Raw genomic sequence first — 21,069 nt, 5'->3', positions numbered from 1 at the left:
ACTTGATGTTGCTGATAAAAATAATAAACTCCCCTGTATTCCAAGTTTTCTGAATGTTACAATACCAAAAAAAAAACAAAAAACTGAAACACACGCCCACACTACTAGTACTGAACCAGTGCAGTTGTGGAGTTGATAACATTTCCCTCTGAGGTACAAAATGAATCTCTGTCATTAAACTGGAAAGCAGAAAACCTGCGAGGGACTTGGTGATGTGATTTGGCACCGCGTGTTGTGACTCATCTGCCATTTTCATTAAAGCCACAAGAAAATAGTCCCTCATAATAATAACCACCACGGTGCCAGGGTTTCATAGAGGAGAGCTTAATATTGTAACTCGTTATGCTCATGTTAATTGGTATTGCTCCAAAGTTCGAGAGCTTGGAGTGCATGCCCTGTGAATTTCTGTTACAACAAAACATCGGCGACAGTTTTGGCAGAGAATCGTGGCTGAAGTGCAGTGGCAGATTTTTTTTTTTTTTTTCAGTTTTTTTTTTTGTTCTTTAGTGGGAACTGCTTCTTGAGTTCAAAGCCAAGAAATCCCGGCACATTGGCTGAGATGGGGAACTGTTGTCAAAATGGCATCAACAGCAGAGCCCACAGGACCAACAACCTGCCAGAAACATCCCCAGTTGTGGCTTAAAAACAAATAAATAAGTCATGTGACCCCAAAATGACAGCTTTTTTTATAGTTGGGTATGTATTAATGTATGCAGTGTCCCAATGGACCGACTCATACGTTAACATTGGCTGGTGGCATCTATTAGCTGCGTTAGCACAAGACGCTTGGCAAGAATAAAATAATAATGCAAAACAGTGTGTGCCTAAATGATTTATATTATTGGATGATAATGTTGACATGGCCTATTTATACAAGTTGTTTTCACTTGCATTCTGTTATCATCAATGTACTTCTTGGATCTTTCTCTCTCTCTGTGTTAGCAAGTGCTTGTTTAAATAGGTGTCTCTCCTACAGTGTTAAGTTTTGGATCCTACATTCCTACCTTCACCTAGTCAGGAGCTTTGGGAAATAAGTCTCTCGGCTGGCCTGGGAACGCCTTGGGGTTCAACCAGATGAGCTGAGGGAAGTGTCTGGGTTGAGGGAAGTCTGGGAGTCGCTACTTAGAGTGCTGTCCTTGCTACCTGGATAAGTGGGGGGGAAAATGGATGGATGGAGTTTTGGATCATTTTTGGCATTTCTGTTTTTTGTGCATAGAATTGTCCTTGCCCTTGAAAGTACTGAATAACTTTAAGTAAAAGCTGTATTGAAGTATATGTATTCTATTTCTACTTTCATGCAGTGGTAATCTCAGAGGCTTTACTTATACCATTTAATGATGTAGCTACTTAATGCTGGTTGGACAAGGAACTTCTGTGATACCTGTTTCCAATGGCAACAGCCAAACTCCACACACAGTACTGAAACTGTGAAATACCAACTGTAAAAATAAAGAGAAAATTCAGCAGGTTCAGCAAACCTACACAGACTAAAATAAGGAACTATAAAACAATATTTGAAGTAATGCCTATAAACACAAAAGAAAGCAATTATAGCTACGTCCCTAATGCAAAGTCTGTGTCCCAAATTAAAAAGTAAAAAATATACACTTTACAAACAGCAAGCTAATGACAGATTTTAACACCGGGTTATAATTTTATTATAATTAGCAGGAATTTCAATTATTTCACACATTCTAAATTAATTAATAATTGGAGAATTTCTGTGGAATCATTTTTCAGGTTCAAAATTATAGCATTATAATAAATTGACCACATGAGAAAGCCTATTTTGTGTTTCTTTTACATTAGATTAGGTGGATGTGTGCGTGTAGTTTCCGGCAAGATCTCTTGGTTCCATTTAGGTTTGAGTCCAAAAGTCAGGTGAAGATTGCATAGAAGCCAGTTTTGTTGCATTGCCATTAGCAAAATTGGGTTAGTGACCATCTATATATAAACCAATTCTTCATTAAAAGCATATCACTTTACATGAGTTTGTGTCATGTTGCAGAGTCGTGCAAAAGCCTTCTGCGGTCTGTGAGAGCCGTATTTATTTCTGAGCAGAGATGTTTGATAGTGACTTTGATGATGCAACAGTGTAAATATATTACACACAAATGCACCACCAGCCTGGGAAAAATGAGTCCAACTATAATGACCACAGATGAACTTTATACTCAAGTAAAACAGCTTTTTAGGCTTTTCTATGGCATTAAAGACTAATCTAGAGTTGAAGAGTGCTGAATGTTTAATCACTGCAGTATAAACTCTACTATTAGCACAATATGTAAAGATTAAACAAGGAGGAGTAGTGCCTTAGGTAAGCATTAAACAACAATGAGTGGTGTGTTCTGCGCTTTTAATGTTAAAGGGCCCATATTATGTCTTATATCTGTTACAATGCTGTTTCCTCATCAAAAACATGCCCGGAGTTGTGTTTTGTTTCATTCACACATGTTTAACACACAAAACCTGCATATTTAGGCTGAGTTCTTCTCTCAGATGGAAAAGCCCGTGTTCCACCTTGTGATGTTATGTAGCAATACAGGAAGAGCTCCATTGTACTTTAAACTCCATACACCTGCACTAGTATCATTTGGATGATTTAAGACCTGGAATTGTTCATCTCTACTGAACAAAAGGTAAAGGGTAGCTGTTAACTGGAAAACTACCTCTTCATGACATCACAAGGTGGGAGAGAGCTTTTTGAGCTTTGGAGATGTAGACGGACTAATAATAAAGGGTTACTCAGACGTGTAGGAATGAATCAAAACACAACTCCAGATATGTTTTTGATGATGTAACAGCACTATAACATGGTTTAAAGCTTACAAGAGTCAAGAGTTTTTTGTAATATAGGACCTTTAATGTTAAAAATACTACTGCCGCCAACCCCCCCCCCCCCCCCCCCCCCCCCCCCAAAAAAAAGAATTCAAAATACTTGAATTCAAAATACCTTTATAAAATATACTAGTAATGCAAATGCACCATATTACATAAACTAATATAAGCGAATATGATCAAGACTCAAGAAGCAGCCAGTTCTTTGACTAATCTTGCTCCTCTTACATCTGTCTCATTAAAGAAAACCTTTATTGATTTCTTCATCTTTTGAAAATCATTGGCCCTCGGTTGGTTCGCACCGCTCCAAGTTCCCACATAATTTAGATGAAGAGAAGACGGACTAAATTATTCAAGCCTCAAGAGATCTGCATGTATCAGCCACTAAATGGGATTTTTCATTAGCGCAAATACATGACAGAAACAAGGCTGAATCCGATAGTAAACAAAACCTTACATTATGCCAAGCTAAGGAGGTACAGGTAAGGATGTTCTTCTTGATTTTAAGTATTCCCAAGTCAAAAAGGAGAAAAACATAATTAAAAATGCTTTGATGCACACTGACTGCAGCCTCATCTGGGAGACACTTGTATTGGGGAATAACGCTTTTGTTTTGGATGCCACAATATAAAATACAGCTTAAGTTGGTATTGCACTGAAGTGAAATAAATTAGTTTTTTTCAAGGCTGCAATCCAAATCCCTGGAGACGTGCTCAGACATTGAGAGGAGACTAGATGTACATTTAAAGATCTGGTCTTGAGAGCCTGTTTTCGGCCTGTATTTGAGGTGTATAGAAGCATCATTCCCTTCAGTCTCTTATGTATACCCATTGTGCATTGTCTTCATGGTTTAAACAGAAAAACAACATAAAAAGACACACAAGTGGGAATTTAAAATGTGGCTTGTTTACATACAGGGATGCCAGGTTTTTGAATCAGTAAAAAAAAAAAGCATTATTTTCTTTTAATGTTAATTTTATGAGGATTATTTATGGTTTTATTTGTCTGTAGTATGATTTTAATATCTTTCTTATTCTGTAAAGCACTTTGAATAATTGTGTGTATGAATTCATTGGTCTTGCGTTTCTTTGCCTCAATCCAACAATGCTACTTTATGTGCACCTGCTTGTCTCCATGGAAACATTAATGTTCTGCCTGTAATGTTCAACAGTTTGGTGTTAAATGATCTATCGCTATTGCTGTGTTTCATTTGATAAAAAAATAAATAAAAATTGAAACATGGAACTTGCCTTGGTGCTATCACTCTCTTGTCTCCGTGGAGACAGATAAGTTTAATGCCAAACAGTGGCACATTCTGCAGCAAAGTTACGTAGTACACCTTTAATGTTGTCAGCATTTGTGACAATAAATGCAAATGCGTAATTTTCCTAATGGATACCGAGTCAAATTAACATGCATGGAACGTATTTTTCTTTTACATATGCAATTTTTCAATACCCACCTTTGTAGCGCCCGAGCTGAAGAGGTAGAAAAAACACTTTTTTTGGAGTAATATAATACCAAAATGGAAAAGACAGGAAATAGCCTATATCCTTCTCGCAGCATAACCTTGTTTCCCTCTGCAAATTAGGTTTAGAACCCTTCCCTTGAAATTCTACTATTAGCCATCGTCTTGTAACAATTTATGCAAAATGAAAATCTATATCAAATTCTGTATCCTCGTGGTGCTTTCTATTACCTTGGCTGTTTGACAATCAAGTTACACTAATAGACAGTTAAATATTTTTGTGCTAGAAAAATACCAACTTTAATCGAAAGAAACACAGAAGAATAAACCCTCCAAACAATACAAAAATAAAATAGCTGTGCCGCTACTTAAAAAAAATAAAATAAAAATCATTACGCAATCAAACATGTACTTCACAGTTTACTTCAACACAAAAACTTTGCAAACATTTTCTATGAAACATGGATGACACCGGGGGATGGCTAAACACAATCAGTAGCACAATTAATTAGGACAAATGGTGATGTTTGGGTCGCCGAGTCCACAGCATGCGAGTGTTTACTTATGTGCCATTATCTCTTGAAATCAATTATGGTGTCACATAAATGGGTTACGGGCTCTCTACAGCTGTTCATGCAGTGTAATACAATGACATAAAAGAGGCAGCTCACCGGGCCCATGCAAATCACCAAGGCTAAGCTGCAACAGTCAGCACTATGTCATACTGTATGTTAGAAGACCTCATAGATCAGCTGCTATAGCGTTACCCTGCATGTAATTTAATAATACTATATATGGAGCATAGCCGGTTGTTAGTGTTAAAGCTGGAGTGCATGTCTTGTAAATTATAGATTATGTTGTAAAGTTTGTGGAAAAATCAGACTGCCGCACCCTGTCTAATTTATAAACGTATTGATCGCAAACTGGGACTTAATGTTGCAATATTAAAATGTCTAACTTGATTTAAAAACCAAAGAAATGCCTCAGTAATGAGTTTAATGATAACACAACTTACAACACAACATAGTAGTGGTAGTACTTTTTTAAATAGTATCATGTGGTCTTATAGCAGATCTGATATGACTCATGCTAACCTAAAACTATTAAGGATAGGTCAAGTTTTGCCTTATGTACATCTTTTTTCTCTATCAATGCCATACAGTATATAAAGAAGTGGACTAAGGGAGTGTGACATGACCCATAGCATTCGGCTCTAGTCTTATGAAGCTCATCGAGGTTAGCAGTTAAAGGGGCGAATTTGGAGGAGAGTTCCATTTTTGGAATTTCAATTGCGAGTTTCATAGCAACCAAAGAGCCAAACCCTTCCTGCCCACACAGCTGGTTTAATAGGGAGTGGGCGCTTAGCAATGCTGTCAGTTAAACCTGTTGCTTATACTACAGGGAGCGATCTCGGGGGAAAGAAGGTGCCTGATTTGTCTGTTATTAATGTTCATATCTTGATTTATGGACACATTAGTGAAATAAATACCAGGATCATGTAGAGTAAGTTAATACGAACATTTTAAGACCAAAATGATGAGCCTGACAGGAGCAGTTACAGAGAGAGGGGCGACAGTTTTATAATAAAAAGTGAACTGGAGCCAGAATTGACGGAGCCAGTGCTCATGCTCACTTCCTATTTGGAATGTGGTGGGTAGCAGGTTAGCTATGTCCATTTATATAAACAGTCTATGATCATTATATAGCATCTGTTTACAGTACTAGTTTCCATCATGAATTATATCTGCATGTTGGTTTATTTGAACAAACATACTTAAAATGAAGTGCCCAACATGTTACTCAAATACGGTTTGGAGTAAGTGCATCCACCTTTGCTTTTCTTTGCCAACTGAAATAGTTGTTACAAAGCAGTGCACATTCTCAAAAACACTAACCCTAACCCAATGTGCCAGGAGATATAGGAGAGCTGTGATCGGAATGAATTAAAATAAATACATTCACAGTTATAAATGAGATACACTGTAGCTTTATATGCAGTTAACTTCTTTGACAAGGTTCTTAGTGCAATTCCATTGTGTGGCTAAAGGTAAATGTGAAGCCACCATTAGAGGCTAAGTATTGCTTTTTAAAGAGAAAGCCATCTCCTATACAGGGTAGAATAGCAGGCCCATTTAGCCACCCTCTCAGTAGCTCTTCGTTTAGTTCTCTAAGACACTGATGAAGGTCAAGCTTAAATGGCTGTGTGTCTGTGCCGCCGCCAAAGACTTCGGCTTAGCCACAGATCCGGGAAAGAGTGCACACAAAAGATTTAGCCCACAAAAGCTGCTGGCCTAGATAGACACGGCACAATGGGGCAGTGCATCTTTTAAAAACACATCTTCTTTAAGCAAAGACGAGCCCAAATTGGCACAGAGCCAAACTAAGTGGTCACATATTTCATGCATGACTCTGGTGTGATGGAGTTAAAGCTGTATAAAACGTAGCAATAGTAAACCCCAAAATTTGAGTTTTAGCTTTAAAACTGCAATTGTAAAAAGAAAATGACATTCAGATACAAGCCAAGGTAGAGGATCAAGAAGGGTATAGTCGGTAGAACCGATCAAATTAATATGGAAATAAAGACTGACTATAAGAGCCCGAGGATTAGAACAGAAAAAATGAAATAATACAAATGTCAAAGGTGTACTGTGTAACTTTTCTGGTTTGCCACCTGCTTGTCTCCGCAGAAGTCATTGCTTAGCCTAGAATGCTCCACAGCATGTCATTATATTTCTCCATCTTTCATTTAGTTCAGTTTTTACAACTACATTGAAAAACATCCATTCTTTCTTGTGAGCAGGGTTGCCGCTCCACAGATCAGACCTGTGTGACACCTGCTTGTCTCCATGGAACAACAGCAGGTTGCAAACGGGACTTCCCACCAGAGGTACAGAGTGGACTAAGGGAGTGTGACATCACCCATAGCGTTCGGCTCCAGTTAAATGAAGTCAAGATCCCAGTCTGCCTTGCGTTTTGTGCTGTTTTCCCCCTCCCTTCAGTGTCAGAGCTTGGAGCTGGGCAGAGATTTGGGCTCCTTCCGTGCACACCTGCAACTAATCCGTAATCACACTGCACCTGGGGAGGACAAAGGGACCGAGGACCTGACACTCAGCGCCAGATCATCAGAGTATCCTCAGTGGTATTGCTTTGCTTGGCTCAGTCTTGTTTTTGCATTCATGCCTTGTACTCAGTTGGATATCTTTGTTCCTTGCCAGATCCCGCCCCCTGAACCTGCACCGTGCCTCCGTCTCTGACCTCTGGCCTCCAGCTCTTCATGACCGGTATGAACCTCTCACACTCCGGTATGGACTTCCTCGTCTCTGACCCCGCTGCTCACGACCCGCTTGAAGACTTCTACACTCAACCCCGCTCTCAACTGTCTGCTGCGTCAACCTTCATTTACATAACATTGTCTGTAAATAAACATTGTTAAACTGTTCACATCAGTTCTGAATCTTTGGTCCTCCTGTCAGTCTTTATGACACTAATTTCTATGTTTGGAATTATGAACGTGAGCATCATAGCAACGAAAGAGCCAATCTAGAGTGAGGCTGTTGAAGGTAACGCCCACTTCCCCTTCCTTCCCGCCCTATATTTAAATAGTAGAGTAAGGGAGTGTGATGTCATTCATAGCATTTGCCGCCAGTCAAATATTCAGCTAACAGTTATAGGGGTGAATTTAGAGCCAAGTTCCATATTTGGAATTCCAACCGTGAGCAGTGCCCCTTTAAATGTTGCTAAGTGTACTTTAAAAAATATATATAGTGAGCAAAACTCTTGAGAACTACTACTGACTGCAATGTTGTTATTACACGTTTAGAGGATTAGTCCAGGAGTGATCCCCCTATTGCTTTTCTCTTTGAAAAACATTTCCATTTCCACTTAACCGACAGCCCATAAAGCACCTTAGCTCTCCCAAGTATGTCAAATCCTCAGAGCCAGCATCGCGGAGTCCTCCCTTTTTGAACATACGCGCTTTCAAGTGAAATTAATCAATCTCTTTATCACTTGGGCAGTGTCATTACCCGACCACAGAGTGAGAAATGAAAGTGCTAATCGCGCAGCAAGAAGGGCTTTTGTATGAGTAGGCTCCAGTTTTCTCTCCTCAAGCTGCTCTGGAAATGCATTTCAATTGAATTTGTGAGGCAAGTGAAGGATGAATCGTGAGATTACCTCAAATTCCCCCAATACGAGACTGGCGTATGACATTGGGATTCTGCTCAGCTGTCTCTTGCATATTCACAGTTCAAAATGACCATGGGAGTATATAAAGGCAGAGTGGAAAAATAACATTCAAGCACAATTTCTAAGATATTACAAGTCACTGCACTGTTTGGGTTGGTTCAAAGTCTGCTTGCATCAGGTAGGGCGTATGCCATAACATTTTGTGCAATACATGGCACACAATAAACTATTATGCTTGTTTTTTGTTTTGTTTTTGTTTGTTTTTTTTTGTCAATCAATATAACTTTATTTATCTCAGAGGTGCAATTTAAGCACATGGAGCAGTTAAAATGCAAGTATTATATTAAAGGCTTCATATTAGGTTATTTTCCGATCTATGTTATAATGTTGATTCCTTACCAAAAACATACCTGGAGTTGTGTTTTGTTTCATTCACATATGTTTAATGTGCAATCCCTGCATATTTCGGCTGAGATCTTCTCTCAAACAGGAAAACACTCCACCTTGTGATGTCATGTAGCAATACAGGAAGTGCTACACTGTGTTTTTAAACTCCACACACCTTCACTAGAATCATTTGGATCATTTCAGCCCTGGAATTGCTAACCTCTGCTGAACAAAAGGTAAAAGGTAGCTGTTAACTAGAAAAACTACTCATGACATCACAAGGTTGAACAGATCACTTTGAGCTTTGAGATGTAGACAGTTACTCAGACATGTGTGAATGAAACAAAACACAACACTGGGTATGTTTTTGATCTATTTAAGCCATTTCTATTCCTAAAATGTCAATGCTCAATGTTCAATGCTTTTGTTTCAATAGGGTCAATATTTTAAGTGTAGTATCATCTTAATTCCTTTCTAATGTAACTACTCTATAATCATTTTGTCATTATATTTCTAGAAGCCCATATCCTGCAAGCCAGAGTCCAGACATGAGATCTTATTAAAGGTGCATGGTAACAGCTCACATCATTACAGCAGCATCCAAACCCAAGATGTCCATCACACAGAGAGACATTATTCCACTATCCTCTCAGGCATTCACAGTAACAGCAACACATTTGTGACCGTGACGACCAGTAAGACTCCTACACAATGGGACCCTGTGTAAATGAATATACCGTAATGTCTCCTGTAATAAATAGTAGTAATGACTTTCCGAATGTGTAATTTGGATGTGCAATGCTGAATAAGTGTTGGGGTCCAGATAATATGAGATAGCCTTGTGTATAGAGGATTGTCTTACTTCACTAGTATTAAACACATACAAGTAAATGGAGGTAGTTAGAAAGTAGCTGGAAGTGTAGAGCATAAGTGTATACAAAACAAAACATAGCAACCATAGAACATCTTTTTAAAACATTCATAATTTAAAAGAGCCGTAATATCTTTAGTACATTAGTGATGCAAACACTTCATAAAATCTAATCCAAACAAATATCTAGATCTGCAAGGTTACACGCTTCTATAACCAACATTAACTCAGGGTTCTAAAGAAAGTAATTTGACTTAACAGCCTTCCACAACCTTATTTGCATAACGCTAATTAAACCGTATCACGCTTAAGAACACATGCAGAAAATCAAACCCAATGAACGTTAGACAAGACTAGATCTAAACAGTAAGAAAGGCGAGATGCTGAGCTATGGGGTGAATTTGAAGTTACCTGCTCTCCATGAAAAGTGGTGCTCTCGGGGAAGCACCATGTCTGCTTGGATAGGGATGGAAAATAGGGCCAAGAGGAGCAGAAAGCCCAGAGAGATCCCAGCCCTCTGCGTCCAAGCATTGACCTCGAAGTCATCTCTCAGACTCATGCTCCAGTCCATGGCTTCCTCTCTTACTCCTGTGGGAAGAAATCACAATTCCTCAGCATAAAATATGGTCTAAGTCATGGACAAAAGCAGCCAGAGAAAGCATTATACGACAAGAAAAATGTGTCGAGCACTTCTAAGGCTGCTGCAGAGCACAAAAGATCCCCTATAGTAAATCATATACGCTTTATGTATACAGCAAAGCCTGCTGGAGGTCTGCAGGCTTCCACTGGTTTCTCTGATGGTCCTTTGCAGTTCAGTTGTGCAGTTTCATTTTTTAAAGGTGCATTATTTCATTTTTTCTGGTGGAGAGTCCATCACCTATTTGCCTCTACGGAGACACAATGTTCCCTATAACAGCAACAAATGCATTCACCTCCATGGAGACAAGTTGGTGATGTTGAAGGCAAGCTGCCTCACAGTAAGAATGTATATTTTTTTGTGATTTAATAAATATAGACTGTGTACTTTAAATGCCATGCTGTAGAAAAGTTACATATTGTACCTTTTTGTTATTTAAACCAGATGAGTCTTGGCTCATGATCATTTTTTAGTGCCCATAACATACTGTAATGCATGTTTATTAGTGTCTTATTTACTTTAATTACATTTTGCTGCAGATCACAGTTGGAAAACCTAATAATGAATTTTATCTGACTGTAGACTATATCTGACCGTAGCACCCGCTATCACCTTGCAAAGTGCAGCCTATGGTCTCATGCATTTTTTTTTTTAATTCATGCTTTACTTTTTAATTCATCTGAGCAGAGAAATACCCACTTCTCCTCCCACACAGGCCAAAAATAATTACTCAGGGAGGCTTGAGCTCCTCGCTAACCCAGGGTAGGACTGCAGACAAAGCTATGGGAAAAGCTGTAAGCTGCAAGTAATACAGGGAATTAATACCTTTTTACAACTGGCTCATTTATTCCTTCTGCAGCTATGATTCATGTCCTATGAGTGCAAAGGGATTAGGCCTTGAATCGCTAGGCCTCTAATTGTGTTTCACCAATAGCAAAATGAGTGACTGTTGAATTGAATCAGTAACACTTGATGCGTTGAGAGAACTCTGTGTTCACGATCACGATGGCCCATTTTCTGTTTGGCTGCACACTGCCTGTTTTGCTGTTTTGAGATTTGATATTATTATTGGCTCATCAATGCGTGTAGAGTTCCCCGAACTTTGGATGTAATCAGGGAAGTATTGGAAATGCACCAAATATTTTCACTTCATCAGAGAATTCGCAGTACGTGCCTGGATTTGGTGGAGTAGAATGATAATAATGGAATTTAAATGTCATGAACTCAGACACTCATTACATGGGTCTTTTTAATCAGGCAGTGACATTTTAGGAGGAGGGAGAGTAAATGTTTATGTACGACAAGATCTATAAAAGGCTTAATATACCTTGATCCAATTATTCATTATATATTTTCCCATTGCTGCTAGGATCTGAGCAAACACAGCAAATAATATCTTTTACGCCACTGAAAAACATGCATTCTTACTGAGAGTGGGGTCACCACTCCATAGATATGACCGGTAAACTGGTCAGGAGGCACATGTACGAAGTGCTCCTTTGATAAATTCCATACGAATGGGCAGTTGTATTTATTATTATTATTATTATTATTATATTGTTATTGTTTAACCAGCCTTGGCCTCATAGACTGTATAAAAAAGTGGACTAAGTGAGGGTGACGTTAGCCATAGCGTTCGGTTCCAGTCAAATGAAGCTCATCGAGCTTCATTTGACTGGAACCCTTGCGGGTTAATTTTACATATACAGACTATGCTTGGGGCAGGTAGTGAGGGCTGTAGGTTTATTATGTGAGGCATTCAGTTGAAAGTATCACATGTAATATATGTAGTGAATACAGCGATGTATGTCAAGTTACTTGCTCAAAGACTCCTTGAAAGAAAATACGGATAGGGCAGTGACCGTCAAACTATTCTCTGCTGTGTAGGTAACTTTAACTGCTCTCTGATAGTCTTGTGTGAGATCTAAAGTAATTTTTGCTATAGCTAGCTTTACGTGTAAGTTGTACGCTAGTTTATTTAGCACAGTGAGCGTCTAATTCTGCCTTGAGAGGTATGTATCATAGATGTCTGAAGCTAGATTAACTACTGAGAGGCAGCGGGTGTCTGAGTCGGCAGATTATTTACACATGGTGAGTCAGTGAGTGCCGTGTGGTAAATTATTTTTGCTTGATTTCATGCTGGCAAATTACATTAAGATGCAGCTATGTTTTACTGTGGCTAAATTCGGTTTAATAAGAAAGAATTGCTGGGGTAAGGATGGATCACTGCCCAGGCCTGGTTTGCCAGATGCCCATTTTTTCGATTTAGCATCTAATATAGCTCCAGGTTTGATGTGTTGTTTTTAAAGTCTGTGCCCATAACTTTATGAACACAGAGTAAATAACTTTTCTTTCATTAACTGCACTCGCAATCTGTCCAGTGTGTGAAGCAACAGCCTGCTCTTCATCACAACGACATCACAAACCAAATCTGCCATGCCAAACATAGCGTGGTCTAAAAGAAGGTCCTGAATAGAACACAACAAACTGAATTGGGAAAAGGAACAGTGCAAAATAAGTCAAATGAATATCTGAAAATAAATACAATATAAAAATGGAATGGAATGTATCACAGTATGGCATTAAAACTATCTATCTTGCTTTCAATAACTTGTTGTCTTTTTATTGCTCTAATGTTTTGTTGTGGTAAGTGGTGTTGCCTCTCCACAGATCTGACCCGTGACTTGACACCTGCTTGTCTCTTTGGAGACAGGGATCTTTAATGGGCAACAGTACCACAGTTGTCAGTGTTTGTCCACTGACCCGGAAGTTAGCAGTTCGAATCCAGCTTCCACAGATGAATACTGTGATTGTGTCCTTGGGCAAGACACTTGACCGACCTTGCTTGTGTAAATAGGGGAGTGGTTCCTTGATGTAAAGCTCTGCATGGGTGTGGTATTGATCACAGGGCCACAAAGCAGTGAATTCATTATGCCAGTCCCAAGCTTCACATACCCATTTATTTTATTTTATTATTTTTTATTTATTTTCATTTATTTATTTTTTTAATGTAGCGCCTTTCCAACTTCAAGGCACTCAACATTTTTTACATCAAGGAACCACTCACCCATTCATACACCAATGTACAGACACTGGGGGCAAGGTTAAGTGTCTTGCCCAGTGACACAACAACAACAGTCATCTGGTGGAATAATATCACCAACCTGTGTCAGTGGATCTGACCGCTCTACCAGTGATGTTTATGTCAAGACCAGGATTTAAACACTAACCTTTGGATCAATGGACAAATGCTCTATCATCTGAGCTACTGTCGCTTGTCAAATTAATTTACAGAAAACATTTATAAAAAAAAGTTGAAGTTCAGCTAAAATGAACACAAAAAGAAAATGCAACTTAACAATTTAGTTTCATGTTCATGCTAAAATAGTAACTACCTACACTGTAAATATACTGTAAGTATATGAAAGCCTTTGTTACTCATTCACTCCATCGAAGGGTGGAGCTTGTAGTCCCTTTGGCAATTAGAGTCCCCACTCATCAGAGTCTGGGACACTGTGCTCTGGAAGCCATACCTGACTGCACCCAGATTACACAGGCCTCCAGCCCAACATGTGCTTTACTATTCATAGCACTCTCTGAAGGCTCACTACATGTCACAAGTGATTGCAAAACAAGGTTGACTATGAAAACAAGCTACCCCCTCAAGGTAAATATCAACCCATACAGTATGTTATTTTTACAAGGTTGTTTCTATGTAATTTCAAGCAAATTTCAGTTTTGGAATGGTAGAGAATAGTATATGCAAATACACTCATTTTGCTTACGCTAGGGCAAGAATACATTTTAGTTTCTTCTATAGGTGGAACAGAATAATTCACAGAGCACCACAAAGCATAGTCAAGGAATATTTTATTTCCAACCATTTCAAAAAAAAAAAAAAAAAAAAAAAAAAATCTATCTTGTAAGTGATTCAATAGTATATAATAATATATAATAATACATACACATACACACACACACACGCACACACACACACACACACACACATATATATATACACATATATGTATCATGCCATGTTGGGCTAAACTGATTAACAAGTGTCATTTTTGTAAAGCTATTAAATTGCAAATTAGGTAACTACCCCAAAATCTGCATAGTCCTAATAATCTTGAGAACATAATTACGTGGATGGAAGGATGGTTGCCAGGTTTTGAGTGGCCACTGAAAAGTTGGCAGGTGGTAGCGAGTCTCATATGCTTCAATATTGTACGTCCTGTTTGATTCTTCAAAAGCTGAAGCAATGCAATCTGCCTGTCCCCTGTGCTCCTTGTTTGGGGCTCACTCAGAGGGATCAGGGACTTTGGAGCCTACAGCTATCACAAGGCAACAGACGAGCTACACACCATGGCCCGTGCCTTCACAGGTGGTCATGATAATTAATGTTTGATTAGATCTTTCCAAATGAATGCTGAAGGCTAATTTGCTATGCCAAGGAACCAAAGGCCCTCCATGCAAAGCTCTTTAAATGCGCCAAGGAAGCAGCACTGCCTGGAAGAGGAACAAAGCCATTTGATCCCCATACATTTACCCTCTCCTCTGGATTCACACAATTACATAGAGCGCTTTTTTATGGTGTCTTCATATCCTCTTATATGCTTCACCTGTGCACAGCCTCTGCCCATCATGTTAATTTAGCAGACTACGGTTAAGGTTTATGTTTTTCTTTCTCAGTGTTGTGGTCCTTAAATCCAAATCTGTTATTATAATTATAGTCACCACAGGAGAATATACAGGGGACATTGTACACTAATATTGTGCATGCTTTTACAATGTTATACTATTCTGGGAATGGTGTTTGATCAGCTGTCACTTACTTACAATATTTACTAATATATTGTATGTTTTGATCAGGCTCATGCATAACAGGCAGGACGTGCGTACCTGAACCAGGTGAGTGCCAGTCATGCCGTTGGGCTTGTTGCTCTGAGGCACAGTTCACTGGGTTGTCAGGAACAGACAGGAGACAGGTGCAAGGCAGAGCCTCCGATGACGTTAAGTCTGACAGGGACAGTAAATCAGCTGCAGCTGAAGCATCATGTGGCGGCTTAATCCTGTGTGAATCGATGTGCAGTGGGCTGGGACTGTCGCTCTGTCACTGCTGGGAGCTCCCTAGGTCTGCGTCTGTGCGGTAGCCTCACGCTGAGGGCCTATTGAGGCCGCAGCAGCAAGGAGCAGGATACAGGCTCTGGAGAGACAAAAAGAGATGTTGTAAAGGAAATGTTAAAGATACATTTATTCTCACTGATATGATGCGGCCGTGTTATGTCACAGATGTGAGAACAGCTCTGAGCAGTGAGATGAATGACAGCGTGCAGGCTCTTCATAAAGATGCATGACCTGAAGGCTGTATTCTTTCATTTCAGGAGCTCTGAGCCACACAGGGCCAGAGGTGTGACTCTGTGTGCTTTATAATCCATTCATCTGTTATCCTTTATTCATTCCTCTACTTGCTTCAGTTCAGATCCCACAGACATTTTCTGAGCATATATTAAAGGATTATAATATCTCCTAAATTTAGATTTAAATCAGGACAGATCTAACCGCACTTATGAATAACATTATGGCTGTTACCGTAGCTTGTGTTGTTTAGCCCAAACTATCAGATGATGTGCCCCTCCTGACACTGATATCACAGACAGGAGCCCAGTGTAAAATCTGTGCCTGTTTTTTGTTCTGCTATGACAGTGCATGATTGCCTGTGGGCCCTGAGCCAGGCAGCCGCTCATGCAGAGGAAACTGATTCTATTAACACCTCCATCCCGCTCCCTCCTCCACCTTCATCACTTATTGACCTTCCTGGACATACTCCCCAAGAGCCCGCATCCCACTGACCCACAGCCTATTTCCAGAGCCTTTAAGTGGCACAGCTCACCATTCCATTGTGCCCTAAATGGCCGTGTCTCTGAGGCTGGATCGCGCTGGATACAAACTAAATAAAAGGCAGCAAACAGAATGGGAGACGTGATCCCGGAGCAGAATCAATTGGGAACACGGAGTTTCGGGTGAGGACAAACAAGTGATTGGATCTGTGCTCAATCTTGGCGGTGAATGTGTCTTACAGTTTTCAGTTTTGTGGGTCATGTAAGGCTTAAAGTGTGTGTCAACTGGGAACAAAAAGATGTTCTGGAAAAGGAGAATTGCCTGTTACACCCACAGCATCCAGTCTTACTACGGATTTTTTTTTTTTTAAGGTCAATATTCCTCCATTAGGACCTTCATAATGCTTCAGTTTTATATATTTTATTTCAAGTCATTTAAAGTAAATTGTACATACTCCTCAGTGACAAAGATAGCTATATTTGCCCAGCTCTATTAAGTTCTATAAGCAACATGTTTGCTCTTTTGTGTCTTGATCAAGGATGTCATCTCTATAGGGGTAAAATATAAAACCTTTTCATAAACAAAAATTGCAGTTTCTTATATGTACAGTATGTTCAATTTAATGCTGTTTTCACTTTGCCTTATAAATTAAGTATGTTTCAAAGGACAATTTTAAATATCAACAAGGTGATTAAAGCACTTCTTGCCTCACAGTACAGAAGGTCCTGGGCTTTATTCCCAGATGTGTGAAGTTTGCACTTTTTCCCCTCGTCTACGTAGGTTTCCTCAGGGTGCTCCAAGACAGATTATTACCTAATCCAATCACTATCTAATCTATGTCTTCACCTTGATATCTAAAGAGCTGGAGTAAACCTGTCTCTGCTTTACTAGAGTTCAGTGGAAAACCAGTGTTGTCTAGCCAACCTCGAGCTATCACAACAAACGACTACAGTCCAACATGGCAGGTGCTGGTCTCAGTCAGGGTTAGCTCACCTGGCACAGCGCCCCCTCTTCAGGTCTGATGCCAAATACTTTCCTGGATGTATTACAAAGTCCCTGGCTCATAAACTGATTTTAGGCATTTTGTCTCCTCCCTCTCTGATTACAGAACATCTAGTTTCAACAGTCATATTTGAACTAAAGGCCATTAATGTAAGGGTCAAGGTCAATGTTTTAAGCCTTTTGTTTATACATTTATACCTGTTTTGTTGTGGCACATGTTTTAGTCTAGTAGATTAGCGTGTCAAAAGGTTTCAATTTATGTACCTTAAAATAAATTCTGAACACACTGTTAACACATACTGCTAACAACCCATGCAAATGTTACATATTTATAAAAAACAAAAAACAAAAAAACAAACAAAAACACAAAAACTTTTTTTTATTCAGCAAAAAGTGACTTAGACGTCCTTGAATGTACAGGGCACTGCATTCATTAAACTCAGAAATTTGACTGGATTTGAGTAGGTGGACATTAAATTTGCCATCTGTCAAGCCATTCTTACCTGCCAGTGTTCAACAGTAATAAAGCAATCATTTTGGAGCGACCTTGAACTAAATAATGAAAGTATAAAATGGCCCACTTTCCATTGTCCAATAGAACTCTGATGGACAATGATATAATTGACAATATACCTGCCTAATTATGGCTTTTATAATGTGCTTTAGGCTATTTATGTTATAGCTATAAGTTCTGCTTCCTCGTGTCTCATCTCTTTATAGTTTTAGCCTCAGCAGAGCCTCCGCAGTCAGCATTTAAATCGCTCTAAGCTTTGGCGTAAGCAATTACCCACAATCTTTGTCTGCCTCCCCAAAACTGAGAGGAAAATCTGAACAGTTATAACATCCATCTTCAGGAAACCAACAAACACTAACCAATACCTGCTGTTTGATTCATACCATTCATACTGCAGCACAAACTCGGAGTTATCTGTACTCTACAACACAGGGTTCAAGTGGTTCCTACAAGCACAGAGGGAAAAGTGAAGGAGGAACAACACGTGGAAAAACCCTTTGCAGCTTGTGGAGATCCAAAATGGGCCGTCAATGGATCTAAGAGAGCTAAAAAACAGGACAACAGGGTATCTGAGCCTAGAAGGCAAAGCGTAACTATTCCTTACACAGCTGATGTGTCTGAAAAGCTTCAGAGAATTTTCAGACAGTATGGAATTCCGGTCTATTTCAAACCTACAAACACCTTAAGACAAAAACTGGTTCACCCAAAGGAGAAAACCCCAAGCCATGAACAAAACATTGTGGTCTACTTCATTCAATGTAGTGAAGAGTGCAATGAGTATTACACTGGAGAAACTTTAAAAGCCACTCTGTAAGAGAATGTACCAACACTGTCGCGAGAGCACCTCTGGACCCCAGCCCGCCATACATCTCCATCTCAAAGCTACTAACCACTCCTTGAAAGATAGAGGTACAGATCTTAGCCAGAGAAAAGAAATGGTTTGAGAGGGGGAGTTAAAGAAGCTAATTTTTGCTAGGAAAGGCAATCTTTCCTTGAACAGGAATGGGGGCCTTAGACATAATCTTTCCCCCATCTATAACTGCATTATCAGACCCAAAGCAAACAAAGGAAACAAAATGAAAAAGAAAAAGTTTACCAACTAGGACTAGGCCACAACTCTTAATTGCTGCTTTCACATCTATAGGCATCCTGGCTAGCTCTATTGTTCTTAGTCTAAAGCAGTGGTATAGTAGTGTAAACCAATGAATGGCTATTTTGCTATTAAGCTACATAAACAAAACCAAATTGCAGTAAGGTAATCCATTAAAATTGACAAATCTTTTCTCTTTATCCCATCAGACAAACAGCAGATTTAAGTGCGATGTCCAAGCGGTAATGGCAGCACTGCAAGCGGGCCATATATTCAGTGGAATAGCCTCCTGTTTTCCGGGCTGTTAAGATGTTCTATGGGGTTATATCTGGAAAAAAGAGGGGAGTATCTCTGTGTTGCCAGCCAGCTCAAAAAAGTCTAGCGAGCTGAGGGGTTGTGAACTCAATCAGTTGTATGTTTATCGCCTCCAATGCACCACAACTCCTGTCTGGTCCTTGTATGAGCCCCGAGCAGGGACGGGACGGCTAGTTAAACCAAGCTGGGAAGGGTCAAAACACTGATAACTACTGCAGTGGATTTTAACCTGGCTCATAGATCAGTTAAATGATACCATCCTTCACTATGAGAAACTGGCCAAATAGTTCGGAAGAAGACACTATAAATCTTAAAGTACTGAGTTGGTGTCTTTTTTATCTTTGTCCCAGAACACCTATGAAAAAAAGAAAAAAAAAAAAACAAAACGTATTGAATTGGAAATCATTGAATTATCCAGGTCGGAAGCACACGTCCCACTAGAAGATTGCGAAATTGCTAGTGATTAATTACAAAGCAAATGCAACGAGACAGGGGGAATTTCAAAAGGGTGAAAATATGTGGTAGAAAAGACATTTAAATATGGGAGAGCAGCAGCAGATATCTTAATCACATCCTAGCGTCAAAGGCTATTACCAGAACAGGGTCTTTGTCTCAACATGCTTAAGACAAGGTGCCACTTGCAAATTCCTGAATTGTCTCAATTCGGTAATTCTGTTAAGTGCTGTGGTGTTTGATGGAAGGCCTAATGAAGCAGAGAGATTGGGTAGTGAACTAGTAGTGAAAGTTCTCTTTAAGAAAATGCAGTCTTGCAACTAAACCCAGTCAGTAATTGCTTACACACCTATCAAATACTAATGTGAAAAGAGGTTATTGCCCAAACCCAACAGAATCACTTTGTTTTTGGAATCAGTAATCTATTAAAGTGTTTATTCAGAGAAATGTCTAAATTTTAACATTTGACTATGTTTAAAGGTCTGCCATGTGCTTGTCTCCATGGAGATGTTATTGCTGTGTTTATCATCCATCCATTTTCTTCCACCGGGGCTGGGCCTCAGGCAGCAGTCAAAGCAGGGACTCCCAGACTTCCCTCACCCCAGACACAGTTTAATGCCATACTGTGTTTATCAGTATGGCATTAAACTTCTCTGTGGAGACAAACAAGTGATGCCACCAGGCCAAATTACAGGTGAGATCTGTCAAGAGCTGAGCCAACTCACATTAAGAATGGATTTTTAAATACTTATTTTTTATAGTAATAATAATAATAATAATAATAATAATAATAATAATAATAATAATAATAATAATAATAATAATAATTATTATTATTATTATTATTATTATTATTATTATTATTATTATAAACAGCTGAGTGAAACACATCGCATCTGTATGGAGTCCTAGAAATTATTAATTCAACCTTTTACAGCTCAAATCTGATCAAAGCCAAAAAAATAATATAGAATAGAATAATATAGATTTCTCAGTTGTGCAAAGAAAATGAACAGATGATAAATATTGACCCAAAAAAATTTTTCCATCTAACATATATTGAACGATAAGTCAATATAGTAAATATTGTAATATATCAATAGTATATCCCTTTGATATAATATTGATATCAAAGAGATGAATACAAGAGCAATCTATTCCAGTTACTATGGGCATACAAACATGTTTTGAATAACTACTGCTAACATACTAAGAAAATAGAAAATAAAAAAAGAATAGAATAAAAATCTTCCCTAGGATCCACAATAAGCATTTCTTTAACACTTTATGAAGACGTGAGTCTGGTCCCCGCTGAATCTCCCTGTTTTAAATGGGCGTGATTGACAAGTGGATTAGCTAATCAGGGACACGCATGGTCTGTCATATCGGGAAAAAAATAAGGGAGAAAAATATCACAGGGGGCTGAAAAACATTGCAGATTTCTACAAAATCAATGAGCAAAGCA

The 21,069-nt window shown here is 39.0% G+C and overlaps 1 protein-coding gene across 1 annotated transcript in view; it reads right to left on the bottom strand.

Moving 5' to 3' along the window:
* thsd7ba (thrombospondin, type I, domain containing 7Ba) overlaps positions 1-21,069 on the bottom strand; it is a 273,568-nt gene that overhangs the window by 204,955 nt on the left and 47,544 nt on the right. Inside the window, exons 2-3 of the mRNA XM_055230668.1 lie at positions 15,292-15,595; positions 10,161-10,337 (exon numbers count right to left, since the gene is read on the bottom strand). Of these exons, the coding sequence (XP_055086643.1) occupies positions 10,161-10,320 (160 nt within the window). The 5' untranslated portion in view covers positions 10,321-10,337; positions 15,292-15,595. The remainder of the gene's footprint in view (positions 1-10,160; positions 10,338-15,291; positions 15,596-21,069) is intronic.

The sequence above is a fragment of the Periophthalmus magnuspinnatus genome, chromosome 21, assembly GCF_009829125.3.
Source record: "Periophthalmus magnuspinnatus isolate fPerMag1 chromosome 21, fPerMag1.2.pri, whole genome shotgun sequence".
NCBI lineage: Eukaryota > Metazoa > Chordata > Actinopteri > Gobiiformes > Gobiidae > Periophthalmus > Periophthalmus magnuspinnatus.
Note: the sequence above shows the minus strand (reverse complement) of the source record. Positions and strands in the feature narration are given on the sequence as shown.